The 14,013-nt window shown below is 48.5% G+C and overlaps 1 protein-coding gene across 4 annotated transcripts in view; it reads right to left on the reverse strand.

Annotated features, from left to right (window-relative positions):
* Positions 1–14,013, reverse strand: part of MYH14 (myosin heavy chain 14) — a 92,371-nt gene that overhangs the window by 4,264 nt on the left and 74,094 nt on the right. For all 4 annotated transcript variants that reach the window (XM_082435872.1, XM_082435869.1, XM_082435870.1 and 1 more), the window contains 6 exons: positions 11,715–11,927; positions 10,357–10,518; positions 7,977–8,105; positions 7,306–7,394; positions 7,097–7,220; positions 445–653 (listed from right to left, as the gene is read on the reverse strand). In XM_082435872.1, coding sequence (XP_082291998.1) covers positions 445–653; positions 7,097–7,220; positions 7,306–7,394; positions 7,977–8,105; positions 10,357–10,518; positions 11,715–11,927 — 926 coding nt within the window. The remainder of the gene's footprint in view (positions 1–444; positions 654–7,096; positions 7,221–7,305; positions 7,395–7,976; positions 8,106–10,356; positions 10,519–11,714; positions 11,928–14,013) is intronic.

Below are 14,013 nucleotides of genomic sequence, written 5' to 3' on the forward strand. Positions count from 1 at the left end.
GGAGCAGAGACAAGTTAGCCTAGTTGTCCCAGGCCAGGCTGGAGACATACGAGAGCCCAGCCAAGATCAGCAAATCCATCTAGCTGACTTTCAGCTGAGCAAAGATGCACGAGTGAGGCCCACCAAGCTCAGATCAGCAGAACTTACCAGCCATCCCAAAGACTCATGAGCAATAATAAAAAATTGTTGTTTTAAGCCACTTAAATTTTAAGGTGGTTTGTTATGCAGCTAGAGCTAACTGCTACATTAGTGTTTAAATTATATAGTGGGAATGCAGTTACTTGTAGCACAAAACATCCTAAATGATATAGGAAATCATCAACCATTAATATTATGATGCCTTTTGGATGTTTCTAAACCATGTGCTTGTAACACAGCTCCCCTTCATCTCATTGACCAGAATGTGAGGGTTGCCCTCCAGCTGTGCCCTCCTCTCCCACCTACCTGCTCTCCTGCTCCAGCTGCTCCTCAGCCTGGGCCAGCTTAGACTCAAGGGCAGCGATGATCATCTTCTGGCGGGCCCGGGCCCCAGCGTCTTCCTCACCCAGGCGTCCCCGGAGCTCCTGGACCTGCCGCTCCAACTGCTGCCGCCCGCTCTCTGCCTTGGCTGAGAAACTGCGCTCAGCTGACAACTCTGTGGTCAGTGTTTCCACCTGCAGCAGTGGGAAAGGCAGGACTGTCATGGTGGAGTCTCAGAGGGAAGGTGGGAGGTAAATGCAGGCACCTCCCACAACTAAGTGAGTTGATGATTGTTAAATAAATAGCACAGAACCTGGTATATACTAAATACTCAACAAATGGTAGCGTGTATTTTTCTCCAATTGGCTTATCAGCCAACAGCAATGCCAGCCCTGGGTTTTAATCTTTTAGATAGGTTTTTGCTATTTTAATAAGCCCACAAGACTATCTAAACTTGTTTAAACGCTATAACTTCTACCTTTGACTGTGAATGAGTCTATTCCAAGGGTTATCACACTTTTGTTCGCACTAGGCTCATCTGGGGAGCTTGTTAAAAAATTGTGGACTGCAGGGTCCCCCCGCTCCAGAGATTCTGATTCAGCAGGTCTGGAATGGGGTCCATGAATCTGCATTTTCAACAAGCATCTCAGGTGGTTTTGAAACGAATGATATGCAGGACCGTTTTGAGAAATGCCAGCTCAATGAACAGGAGCTACTACATTGCGAATGTGTAAACATACCTCTAATAATAGTGCCTGTTTATTTATTCAGCTCATACTCTCAGTGAGGTCCTATGCCGGGGACACAGAAATTAGTCAGATCCAGTCTGATTCATACTTTACTTCATTTCACCCTCAAAGGAAGACATCGACGTGGTGATTAGCATATGCTTTTTTTTTTTAAAAAACCTTTTTTGGAAAATAAAACCGTGATATAGAAAAAGTAAAAAACAGATCAAATATATGGCTTACTGGGTTAATAAAAGGCAGACACCATTGTCGCCCCTGCCCAGGTCAAGAAACAGAACTTTACGCACCCATCCTAATAACAACCTCTTCCTTTTCCTCCAAATAGTATGTCATCCTGACTTTGGGGGTGATCACTTCCTTGCTCTTATTATTACTCAAAGATGCATCCCTAGATCCTATAGTTGAATCCTGCCCATTAAAAGAAAAAAAAAACAAAAAAAACTTGTATGGACTTCCGTAGTGGTCCAGTGCTTTAAGACTTCACCTTCCAATGCAGGGTGTGTGGGTTCGATCCCTGGTCAGGGAGCTTAGATCCCACATGCCTCACAGCCAAAAAACCAAAACATAAAATATAAAACAGAAGCAATATTGTAACAAATTCAATAAAGACTTTTAAAATGGTCCACATCAAAAAAATCTTTAAGGGACCTCCCTGGTGGTCCAGTGGTAAAGAATCCGCCTTCCAATGCAGGGGACACGGGTTCGATCCCTGGTTGGGAGATCCCACACGCCGCAGGGCAATTAAGCCCATGCACCACAACTACTGAGCTCAAGCGCCTCAACTAGAGAGCCCACGTGCCACAAACTACAGAGCCCATGCACCCTGGAGCCTGCGCACCACAACTAGAGAAGAGAAAACCCACATGCCACAACTAGAGAGAAGCCCGCGCGCTGCAACGAAAGATCCCACATGCCTCAACTAAGACCTGACGCAGCCAAATAAAAATAAATAAAAGTTTAAAAAATAAAAAAATCTTAAAAAAAATTTGTATATGACTTTTAAGTCTCTTTTAATCTACAGTTCCCTACTCCATCCCTTTTATTTCCTTACAATTTATCTGTTGAAGAACCTGGGCTGTCTGGCCTACAGAGTTTCTCTGCATCTGTGTTTTCCTGATTACACATTCACGGTCTAATTCAGCATGCTTCTCTGTTCGGTTTCCTTCAAATAGGCAGTTCGGTCCAGGGAATTAATTCTTTTTCTCTATGAGTTTTCAAGGTAATGAAATGGTTCCATATCATTTTATGAAGGTGACTCTATCGTGTTGAACAGCCGTCCACCAAGAACTCATGCCATCTGAAACCTCAGAACGTGACCTTATTTGGAAAGACAGTCTTTGGAGGTGTAATTTGTTAAATGAAGATGAGGTCATACTGGATTGGGGTAGGCCCAAAATCCAATACGACTGGTGTCTTTACAAGAGAAGGAGGCACAGACACATAAAGAAGACACAGGGAAGGCCGTGTGAAGATAGAGGCAGAGATTGGGCTCATGCATCTACAAGCCAAGGATTGCTGGCAACCACCAGCAGCTGGGAGAGAGGCCTGGAACAGATGCTCCCTCAGAAGGAATCAATCTGATGACACCTTGATTTTGGACTTCTAGCCTCCAGAACTGTGAGAGAATAAATTACTGTTGCTTTAAGCCACCCAGTTTGTGGCAATTTGTTACAGCAGCCTCAGTAAATCAATACAGTGACTAATTAGTATTTTTAAAAATATCGTTGTGAACTCGTGTATTTAAACAGATTTGATGGATTTAAAGCAGTGCGATTCTGACCCTTGTTGAAGCTCAAGTTGCTCCCTTTGGGGCCAGTGGGAGCCTTTCCAGGTTGACTTCTAAGTGTTTTTGAGATAACAAGGGTGTGTTATGGACTGAATGTTTGTGTCCCCTCCAAATTCATACGTTGAAGCCCTAATCCCCATGTGATGGTACCTGGAGATGAGGCCTTTGGGAGGTAATTAGGATTAGCTGAGAAATGTGAGGGTGGGGCCTCTATGATGGCATTAGTGCCCTTGTAAGGAGATACCAGAGAGCTTGCTCTCTCTCTACCCCCACATGCACAAAAAGTCGAGGCCAGTGAGTGCATGACGAGATGACAGCCACATATAAGCCAAGAGAAGAGGCCTCAGAATGAAACCTATCTTACTGGCACCATGATCTTGGACTTCACAGTCTCTAGAACTGTGAGAAATAAATTTCTCTTATTGAAGCTGCCCAGTTTATGGTATTTTGTTATGGCAGCCTGAGCAGACTAAGGCATGGTATGACAAGATGGTCCAGGCTACTCTGATTCGTTTCCTGATTCAGATCTGGAACGAGCCATTTCTTTTTTTTTAAAAAAAGCCCCATTTTCTTTTAGTGGGGGAAATGGTATTTCTAGACCACGATTTATATACTAGGGATGTTCATTGCTATTGGGTTGGTTATTGTTTAGAGGCCTTTTCGGTGGACAGAGATAGGATGGATCTATATAAATTACCCCAAAAGTTCACATGAATACATCCAAGTCAAATTTGGGACTAGAGGGTTTTTGTGGGGTTTTTTTTGTTTTGTTTTGGCTGTGCCACACAGCTGTGGAATCTTAATTCCCCAACCAGGGACTGAACTCAGGCCACAGCAGTGAAAGCCCGGAATCCTAACTACTAGGCCACCAGGGAACTCCCTATTTGTTTGTTTTTAACTTAGCCTGTTCTCCATGACATCTATATCTTGGTTCTCACATGCTGATGATCCTCAGATTATGAACACAGGTAGAGATGATAGAATTAGAATTATCCATCCTTAATCATTTACTTTATCCCACACTATACACATAATATTACTATTACCAATATAATTACTGAATATAGTAATAAAAATTTTTTTTGCATATTTGCCCATTCTCTCCATTTAAAAAATAGTTGTGATATAAATAACTGAACATTTAGCCAATTATCCTTCTTACTCCTTTTTAGCCTTCACTTAGTTGTAGAACTATGGGCAGACTGTATGCTCGTTACTCTCTTGAGCTGATGTCTCTCTAGTGACCCTGATCATCTGCACCTGGATTTCCAGGGCAGTGGTTCTGACTCCTCATACCTCAGAACCACTTGAAGGGCTTGTTAAAACACAGATTCCTGGCTTTCCCCACCTCCAGCATTCCTCATTCATTTGTTCCTCATTCACTTGGTTGGGGCCCCAGAACTTGCATTTCCAACAAGTTTCCAGGTGAGGCTGATACTGCTGGTCTCGGGGCCACACTTTGAGGACTGCTGCTCTCCTAGATTCTTCAGGAAGGGCTCCTGGGAATAACAGTCCCTGAGTTCTTGCACGCTGACAACTTGTTTATATCCTTTATACATGAAAGTAAGTTTTATATCTTATAGATAACCAACAAGGACCTACTGTATTGCACATGGAACTATACTCAATATCCTGTAATGGAATATAATCTTAAAAAGAATATATATACATATATATAACTGAATCACTTTGCTGTACACCTGAAACTAACACAACATTGTAAATCAACTATACTAAAAAAACAAACAAACATATATCTGCACATAAAAAAAAAAAGAAAGAAAAGAAACTAAGTCTTGCTTGATACAAAATCCTTGGCTCAAATTTTCTTTGAGTATCATAACTGTATCCCTCCATTTTCTCCCAGCATAAAGTCTCGCTGTGAAAAATCTGATGACAATCTAATTTTCTTTTTCTTATATATCACTTGTTCATTTTTTCCTGGATGGCTAAAGAATTTTTTCCCCCTCTTATAAGTCCAAGAGTTTTTATTAGAATCTGTCATGGTATGAGTTAGTATGGGTCAATATCTTCAGGTACACAGTGGCTACAAACTTTTCTGTTTCAGGAGTTTTCTTGCATTATGTTTTTTGGTTATTTGCTCTGACCCCTTGCTTTGATTTTCTTCTTTGGGGGCTCCTATTATCCATATGTTGGATCTTCTCTGCCTGTCTTCAATATTTGCCATTTTCTTATGAATTCCTTTTTGTGTCTTTTAAAAGTTTTATTTTGGGGACTTTGCTGCTGGCGCAGTGGTTAAGAATCCGCCTGCCAATGCAGGCGACACAGGTTTGATCCCTGGTCCAGGAAGATCCCACATGCCACAGAGCAACTAAGCCCGTGTGCCACAACGACTGAGCCCGCGTGCCACAGCTACTGAAGCCTGCGCACCTAGAGCCTGTGCTCCACAACAAGACAAGCCACTGCAATGAGAAGATGAGAAGTCCGCACACCACGACAAAGAGTAGCCCCCACTCGATGCAACTAGAGAAAGCCTGTGCGCAGCAGCGAAGACCCAATGCAGCCAAAAATAAATAAATAGGAAATAGGTTTAAAAAAAAAGTTTTATTTTGATTTTTTTTTAAAAGGTTCTCCTTTTCACCAACAGCCAAAGATGTGGGCTGGGCTAAGTCACATCATTCTTTATATGACTGTAGTATCCTACGGGCTCTCCACTAGGCATGTACTGGCTTATTTATTTCATTTATAATGAGCACTCAGTACTGTTTTAGGCACTGGGGATAGAGCAGTGAAAACTAAGACAGAGGCCCTATGCTCAAGGTGCTTACACTCTGTTGGGAAGATGGACCACAGACAAATAAGTAAATATATAATAGAATGCCAGGCAGTGGTAAGTGATATGAAGAGATTAAAGCAGAGAGAATGGAGAGAAATTATGGGAGGGAGGGTGGCTGTTTCACACAGGGTGGTCAGGGAAGGCTGTTTTGAGGGAGTGAGACGTGTGATGGTTTGGGAGAAGGGCTTTCCAAGAGGAGGAAACAGCAAGTGCAAAGGCCCTGAGGTAGGAATAAACTAGGCATAGTCAAGGAATAGTGAGGAGGCTGGTGTGGCTGAAGCAAAGTGAACTAGGGGAAAAAGGGTTAGAGATAACTAAGGTCTGAATTAGCCAGGGACCAGAGTGTGGGGCCTTGTTGGTGACTGAGATTTTACTCTGAGTGAGATGGGCGTGCATCATCATGGTGTTTGACTGCTTCTCCTACTGGTCTAGGGGCTCCCCAAGGGCTGAGCTGGGTTCTTAACTCTTCTCTGAGTCCCCAGCATGAGAGGTCTCAAAATGTATCTTTTAAAATGAATGAAATAATATAGATGTAGGTCTCTCTCTGGAAATCTCATCCCTCTATTGTCTGCTTGGCAAACTCTTAACTTCCTACAAGACCTCTTAAGGCATCACCTCTATCAGGAAGTCTTCCTTGACAGCCCCCAGCCTCCAGGCTGGATACTGATCCAGTCTCCTCTACATTCTCACAGTGTCTTGTGCTTCCTCCATTTTCATTTGCATTTCTGTATTGGGATAGGCTGTTTCCTCCATCAGACTAGGATGTCCTTAAGGGCAGAGACTGGGAATGATCCATCTCTAGGTCCCTAGCACCACCCAGAATAGGATATGGACCTCCAGAAGCCTCATAAAATATTTATAAATAAATATACAAATGAAATATGCTTTTGTCTGTCTGCCTAGCTCCTATGTATGCTTTAAAACCCCAGCCAAGTGCCCCTTCTTGCAAATGCCTCTCTCTTGCAGAGAGTTCTCTCCCTCTTGCTACTGGGCCCTGGATACTTACATTATCACACATGTCACTCTATAATGTCACGGTGTAACTCCCTGTCTGTTTCCCCAGGGAACTCTGCAGGATAGAGACCCCACATAATTTATCCCTGAATCCAGCCTTTGAGAAGCTTCAGAAATACAAGTGAATGAATGCATCAATGTCTCCCTCCACCTTGAGAACTCCTATTCAACCTTCAAAACCCAACTCAAATATTCCCTTTTCCTATGTCTGTTGAATAAGAGAACTGAAGGTGTTATGGCCCCAGGTCAGCAAGGACCCAGGCTGGCAGCGGGTGACCCAGCTGTGCTCACCTGCAGAAGCAGCTTGCGGTAGCGGTCATTGAGCAGCTCTGCATTGCTCTGCTCCTCCTCCAGCTCCTCTTCCATTTGCCCCAGGCGCCCCTCCAGCTGACGCTTCTCATCCAGAATGGCAGCCCTAGGGAGAACGGGCACAGGGGGCGGTGAGAGGGCAGGATGGCCAGAGGAGGGCGCCCTGCCCCACATTACCAGGGACCACTCACTTGCTAAGGCTGCCATTGGCCACCTCATCTGCCATTTCATCCCGCTCCTGCTGGGCCTGCCGCCGGGCACGGTCTGAGGCGGCCAGTTCCTGTGATGAGTGAGAGAGGGGGTGGTCAGCTGTGGTGAGGGGAGGCTGTCTGGGCACTGGTCTCCCTGCCCCTCACACCTCAATTCTCTTGGCCTTTTTTTCACTGCACTTGAACATGCTGCCCCTGGATAACCTTGGAATGAACTTCAGTCCATAGGCAGATGTCTCCTAAATCCGTCTCCGGAGCCCCTGGTCCGTGTCCACCTCTTGCTGTCCCTCAAGGCCCCTCATCCTCATGGCCTCCTCACTGAGCCCACTATCTCCTTTCAAGCCAGGTCCTCCTCCAGTCTCCCCCGGTCATTGGGCCAGACCCCCTCGACTCCTCTGCCCCATTACCACCCATAGCCCTGTCTGTCCTGCCCTTTTACTCTGCCCTGGTCCCTCCTCTGCGTCCCACAGCTCTGGCTCAGGCTTCACCCTCCCTCCCCAGCCTCCCAGCCTCCATTCTCCCCCTAGTCCATGCCCCACACCGCCCCAGAGAGGACCTTGCGGCTGCGCTCAGGACCCTCTCTGGGCTCCCAAGCTTCCCCCAGGCCCCGCCCACCCTGCCTTCCCCCGCGGCCCCGCCCATCCTGGCATCACCTCCTGCAGCCGCAGCACTTCCGCCTCCAGCCCCTTGAGGCGCTTCTCACTCTCCCGGTTCTGGGCAAAGATCTCCTCCCGGGAGCTGCGCGACTCCTCCACCTCCCGCCACAGCTCCTTCATCTGGGCCTGGGAGGAAGTGAGCGAGTGAGCGGACCCAGCCTGATCGTGACTCACGGGGACGCCCCCTACCCTCGCATCAGCCCGGTGGGGGGTCCCCGTGAGCAAGCAGAGCACTGCGGACCTGGGCTTCTGCACCCCGCCCCCAGCCGCTGGCTGTGTGACCTTGGGCCAGCCCCTTCCCATCTCTGGGCCTCACCTCTTTAAAAAAGAAGCACATATAAATTAAAGTAAGCCTAAAATGGGGATAATATTTGGGCTCTGCAGTAATAATAGGGATGGGAAACACCGGTCACCTACCTTGGGCCAGGCTCTATTCTACAGACACACTGACTCCTTCAATCCTCACAACTCCAGTTGGTGGGGACTATTTTCCTCCCCAGTTTACAGATGGAAAAACTGAAGCACAGCGAGGTTCAGCAACGTGCTCAGGATGGTAAGTGGCAGAGCCAGGACCTGAACCCAGGCTGTCTGGCCCTGGAGTTCACCCTTTTAGCCACTTGGATACCTGGCCACGTTATTGATGTTTGGTTGATTGGCCGCGCCAGGTAGCATGCGGAATCTTAGTTCGCAGACCAGGGATCGAACCCGCGCCCCCTGCCGTGGAAGCGCGGAGTCGAAACCACTGGACGGCGAGGAAAGTCCCAAGCTACCTGGGACACATTATTAAGAGTGCGTACGGATGACGGTAAAAGGGTTTTTCTCCTCAACGGTGCTTAAAATAAAGAAAAATAAAACACAAACGAAATGTCCATCGCCGTTAAAAAAAAAATCCCCGCTCTATATCTTTACAGTGGTGTAGCGAGTGATTGTTGACACCGTGAGGACAGCGGGCAGGCTTGGTGGTAGAAGGACAATTACCATCACTGTTACTAATATTATTATTATCTGCTTGATAATAATAGGTTTTCAGTGTAGGGGTTTTTGCTCAGTGATGACATGGTTTATAATTTTTACTTTTGGGGAGGAATCTTCATACACCAGCGCTGCCCAACAGAAATACACTGCAAGGACAAACGTTCTTTAACATTTTCTAGTAACTACATTAAAAAGGTAAAAGGAAATAGGTAAAACTAGTCTGAACACTATATTTTATGTAGCCTAATATATCCAAAATATTATTATTTCCATTTATAATCAGTGTAAAAATTATTGAGATATTTTACTTTATGAAGTCTTCTGAATCTAGCATGTAACTTGGATTTTGGACCCACCCACCTTTTTTTTTTTGGCCTTGCCAGGTAGCTTGTGGGATCTTAGTTCCCCAACCAGGGATGGAACCTGGGCCCTCAGCAGTGAGAGCAGAGTCCTAACCGCTGGACCGCCAGGAATTTCCCTTTTTTTTTTTTTTCCCCTGCCACATTTTAGATGCCCAGTAGCCACATGGGGCTGGTACCCTCTGTATTGGACAGGCCAGGTTTATACTTAAAAAAAAAAAATAGAGACTTCCATGGTGGTGCAGTGATAAGAATCTGCCTGCCAATGCAGGGGACACGGGTTTGAGCCCTGGTCCGGGAAGATCCCGCATGCTGAGGAACAACTAAGCCCATGAGCCACAACTACTGAGCCTGTGCTCTAGAGCCCGCGCGCCACAACTACTGAGCCTGCGTGCCTAGAACCCATGCTCCCCAACGAGAGAAGCCAACGCAATGAGAAGCCCCCGTACTGCAACGAAGAGCAGCCCCCGCTTGCGGCAACTAGAGAAAGCCCGGGCGCAGCAACTAAGACCCAATGCAGCCAAATAAATAAATAAATTTGTATTAAAACAATAGACTTTACTTTTTAGAGCAGTTTTAGGTTCCCAGCAGTTTTGGGCAGAAGGTACAGAGATTTCCCACACAGCCCCTACCCTCACACATGCACAGTCTCCCCCATTATTAACATCCCCCACCAGAGTGGGACCTACCTTGATGGTAGGTATCAATGATGAACCTACCTTGACACGTCACCATCCAAAAAAAATTCTTTTTAAACAACCATGTATAAGTTTCATAATGGGGCTGCGGGGGGGAACCCTAAGGTATTTCCACTTCAAAAATGAAATACAATGAGGAAATTGCACTTAAACATTACGCATTTTAAATAAAGGAAATAAAGAACAGAAAAAGAACCCAATGAGCCTTTGGGGCATGGATGTTTATAAAGCTGTTGCCTACGCTGGGTGCAGCTCCAGGGATCGAGGGGGCGGGGCCCCACCTGGTTTTGGAGCCGGCGGGAGGTGGGGCCCTCCCGGGTCCGAAGCTTAAGCTCCACCCCTTACCTGCATCTTGCGAAGCTGCTTCACCGCCTCCTCCTTGCCCTGTCCGGTGGCCACGGTCTGGGCCTTCAGCTCCTCCAGCTCGGCCTCCAGTTTCTTGCGGGCGGCCACGGCCAGAGCACGCTGCTTGCGTTCCTCGTCGCGTTCCACCTCTGCATCCCTCAGCTGGGAGGGGGGAGGCCGGGAGGGGCGGGCTCAGGGGACGGGAGGCCCAGGTTCCCTCTACATGCTAGTGACATAGAGTCTACCCTCCAGCCCCGGCCCAGCCTCCAGCCCCATTCCTCCTGCCCCTTGCCTCTCTCCACCACCGAACTCCATCATCCTCTCCGACCCCACAGCCCCAGCTCAGGCCTCATCCTCCCCCCTTGCCCCAGCTTCCTCTCTGCTCCCATCTTTCCCCGCCAGCCCATTCCCGATGGCTCCAGAAGGGTCCTTCTACAATCAGAGCTGACGCTGCCCCTCCCCTGCTCATGGCCCTCCTGTGGCTCCCCAGTGCCCCCAGGACAAAGTTTTGGATGAGCCCATGACTGGATCAGTGGAGCCAGGCGAGATCAAAAAAATACCCAGAGACACCCCGGCCCCCCAGCCTTGGATCACGTCTTCATCTCTCTCTCGGGGCCTCCCAGCTCCAGTCTCCCCCCCTCCAGTCCGCTGCCCACATGGCCCCAGAGGGGTCTTTCTGACACTCAGAGCTGACCCGCCCCTCCCAGGCTCAGCACACATCCCCTAGTGGAGAGCCTTGCCCACTGCAGACCATAGGAAATTCCTCCACTGAATGAATACTGAATGAATGAATGAATGAATGGTGCAGAGAGAGAGAGAGAGAGATGGAATGAATGAGGAAGCAGGTGAAGGAGTAAATGAATTCGGGAGGAAGGTCGTGGATGAAGTGGGGTGCAGATGAGCTGGTCAATGAATGAGTAAATGAGTGCCTGGGTAGGTTGTGGGTGTGGAGGGGTAGATAGCGGAGTGACTGGGGGGAGAGGAGGTTGATTGGAAGGGGGTACTGGGTGCATGGAGGGGAAGTCAGATGCAGAGTTGGTTATGTAGAAGTGCCGGTTGGTGGGGAGGCTGTGTATGGGCGGCTGGGTGGCTCAGTAGATGGGGTGGTAGCTGGGTGGAGGGTTTTGGCGGATGGAGGGTGTCTGAATGGGTCAACAGGATGTGCGTGTGGGTTCATGGGTCATGATGGGTGAGTGGGTTGGGGAACAGGAGGCGGGCTGGCTAGCAGGAGGGACTTGGGTAGAAACACCGAGTAGCAGGTGGGTGGGTGAGACTTCCGGCCTCTCTTGCTGCCTGTAAGCACCAGGGCATCCCCCGCTGGACGGGCATTCCCCGCCGGACGGGCACCCTGCCTGTACCTGCTTGGCCAGCTGCCGCCGCCTCTCCTCACCAGCTTCGTCTCGGCCCTGCAGGTCCCGCTCGTGCTGCGCCTTGAGGGCCTGCACGGTCACTTCCAGGCGCAGCTTGGCATCCTCAGCCGCCGTCAGCTCATCCTCCAGCTCCGTCACTTGTGTTCGCAGGTCGTTGGCTGCCTGTTCAGCCACCCGGCAGGCTCGCTCCAGCTCGTGCACCTGGAGGGGAGGGAGAGTGAGCGCTGGGGCACCTGGGTCACCTGGGTCACCGAGGAGTGGGGAGGCCAGGACCCGAGATCTATCCTAGGCTAGAGGGGAGGGAAGCTTTGACAGACGAGGGGGAGGCAGCAAGTTGACGTGCCCATCCTGGTTCATTCATTCATTCACACGTTCACCATTTCCTGAGCACCTACTTACTATGTGTCTCATTCTGGATCATCCTAGAACATATTTTATTAATAACCTATGCACCATAATTCTATTATCTGAAGCTCCTGAGAGTCCAATTCCAGTGTTTGTTAGGTCGGCTGACTCTCACTCATGGTGGATTATTTCCTCGTAGGTTTTGTGATCTTTTTCTTTTTGGCTGGGACCTGCGCAGCTTGCATGATCTTAGTTCCCCGACCGAGTATTGAACCGGGGCCCTGACAGTGAAAGCTCATAGTCCTAACCACTGGACCCCCAGGGAATTCCTGGTTCTGTGATTGGTTTGTGAGCTCACTTCGTTGTGGCTTCATCTTCAGGAATACCGTGTGGAGATGGGTTGAAGGCACGTAGCTCCAGAGTTAGCAGTGTTGGTTTCTGCCAGACTCCCCAGGATATTACCAACCCACTAGCGACTACTATTTTTTTCTCAGCATGGGGCTTTCCAGACCTTTCAGGGAGGTGTAAATGAAAACCCCAAATATCCCGTGAAAGCAGACCTGGGCTTATGAATTCTCAGACACCCCCCCACGGCCTCTCCTTAATTGTTACCTCCTCAGAGAGGCATCCCCTGACCTGTCAGGGCCTCCCTGTTACCCATGCTCCTGGCACTGTGTCGCTCTCTGACTCAGCCCTAGTCACAGTGGTCCTTTACCATGTGCTTATGTGTCTTTTTGGGCAACACCCACCTCCCACGTTGGCCTGTGAGCTCCACAGGGCAGGGACTATATCTGCTTATCACCCCTGCCTAATGACCCTCATGAAAATGCTGGTCAGTGACAGTATCTACTTTCAGTGCTTAGAAGGGTCCAACTGGTCCCCCTTTTATTTGGCACCTGCCAATCAACTTGGTTGACTTGAAGGACTCAAACTTCTCCCATCAACATCCTACTTCCCACAAAGGCCTTTGGAGTCACTATATATAACTTAACACTTTTCCCAAAGGACAGACCTTAGCAGTTTGAGCATGCGTTGGATTATCCTTGGGGCTGCAGGCCAAGGGTGTGTCATGGGGATGGGGGTTCTTTCCAGGCCTGGCTAAAAGCTCCATTGGATTAATGCCAGAGCATGCGGAGAAAATAAAGCCCTCAGCCATCGCACCCCTGGCAATAAGGAAGGATGCTGGGGTTGTGTCTGCCCAGGGACCCAACTAAACACGCATTCCATCAGTGCCTCCCGTCACTAGCCAGGTGGCTTGTGGCCCTGGGCCTGTTCTGGTTGATGCTCCACAAGTATATTTATCGGGCAAATGAAAGAAGGATGGTGTGGAGGGTGTCTCAGACCTTTCAGAAGGCTGGGAGGCTGGGATACTGGCTGGGTGAGCGGGGACTGGGAACTGGCCTGGGAGACCCCCTCACAGGCCCTGGAGGGATGTATGAGCTGGGGGAAGACAGAGACCTGGTAGGGGAGCCTGTGTGTGCTCAGTGGAGTTGGGGGGTGGCAAGGCGGGGTGTCTTCACAGTGTGTGTGTGTGTGTGTGTGTGTGTGTGTGTGTGTGTGTGTGTGTGTGTGTGTGTGGTATGTATGTATGCGATGTGTATGTGTATAATGTGCGTGTGGTGTGTGCAGTATGTATGTATGTGGTGTGTGTATGTATGTGTGTGTATGTGTGTGGTATATGTGTGGTGTGTGTGTGGTATGTGTGTATGCGACGTGTATGTGTATAATGTGCATGTGGTGTGTGCAGTATGTATGTATGTGGTGTGTGTATGCATGTGTGTGTATGTGCATATGTGTGTATGTGTGTGTGTGGTATATGTGTGGTGTGTGTGTGGTATGTATATATGCGATGTGCATATGTATAATGAGCGTGTGGTGTGTGTATGTATATGTGTGTATGTGCATATGTGTGTGTGTGGTATATGTGTGGTGTGTGTGTGGT

This window comes from Balaenoptera physalus, assembly GCF_965194825.1.
Source record: "Balaenoptera physalus genome assembly, chromosome: 19".
Classification (NCBI taxonomy): domain Eukaryota; kingdom Metazoa; phylum Chordata; class Mammalia; order Artiodactyla; family Balaenopteridae; genus Balaenoptera; species Balaenoptera physalus.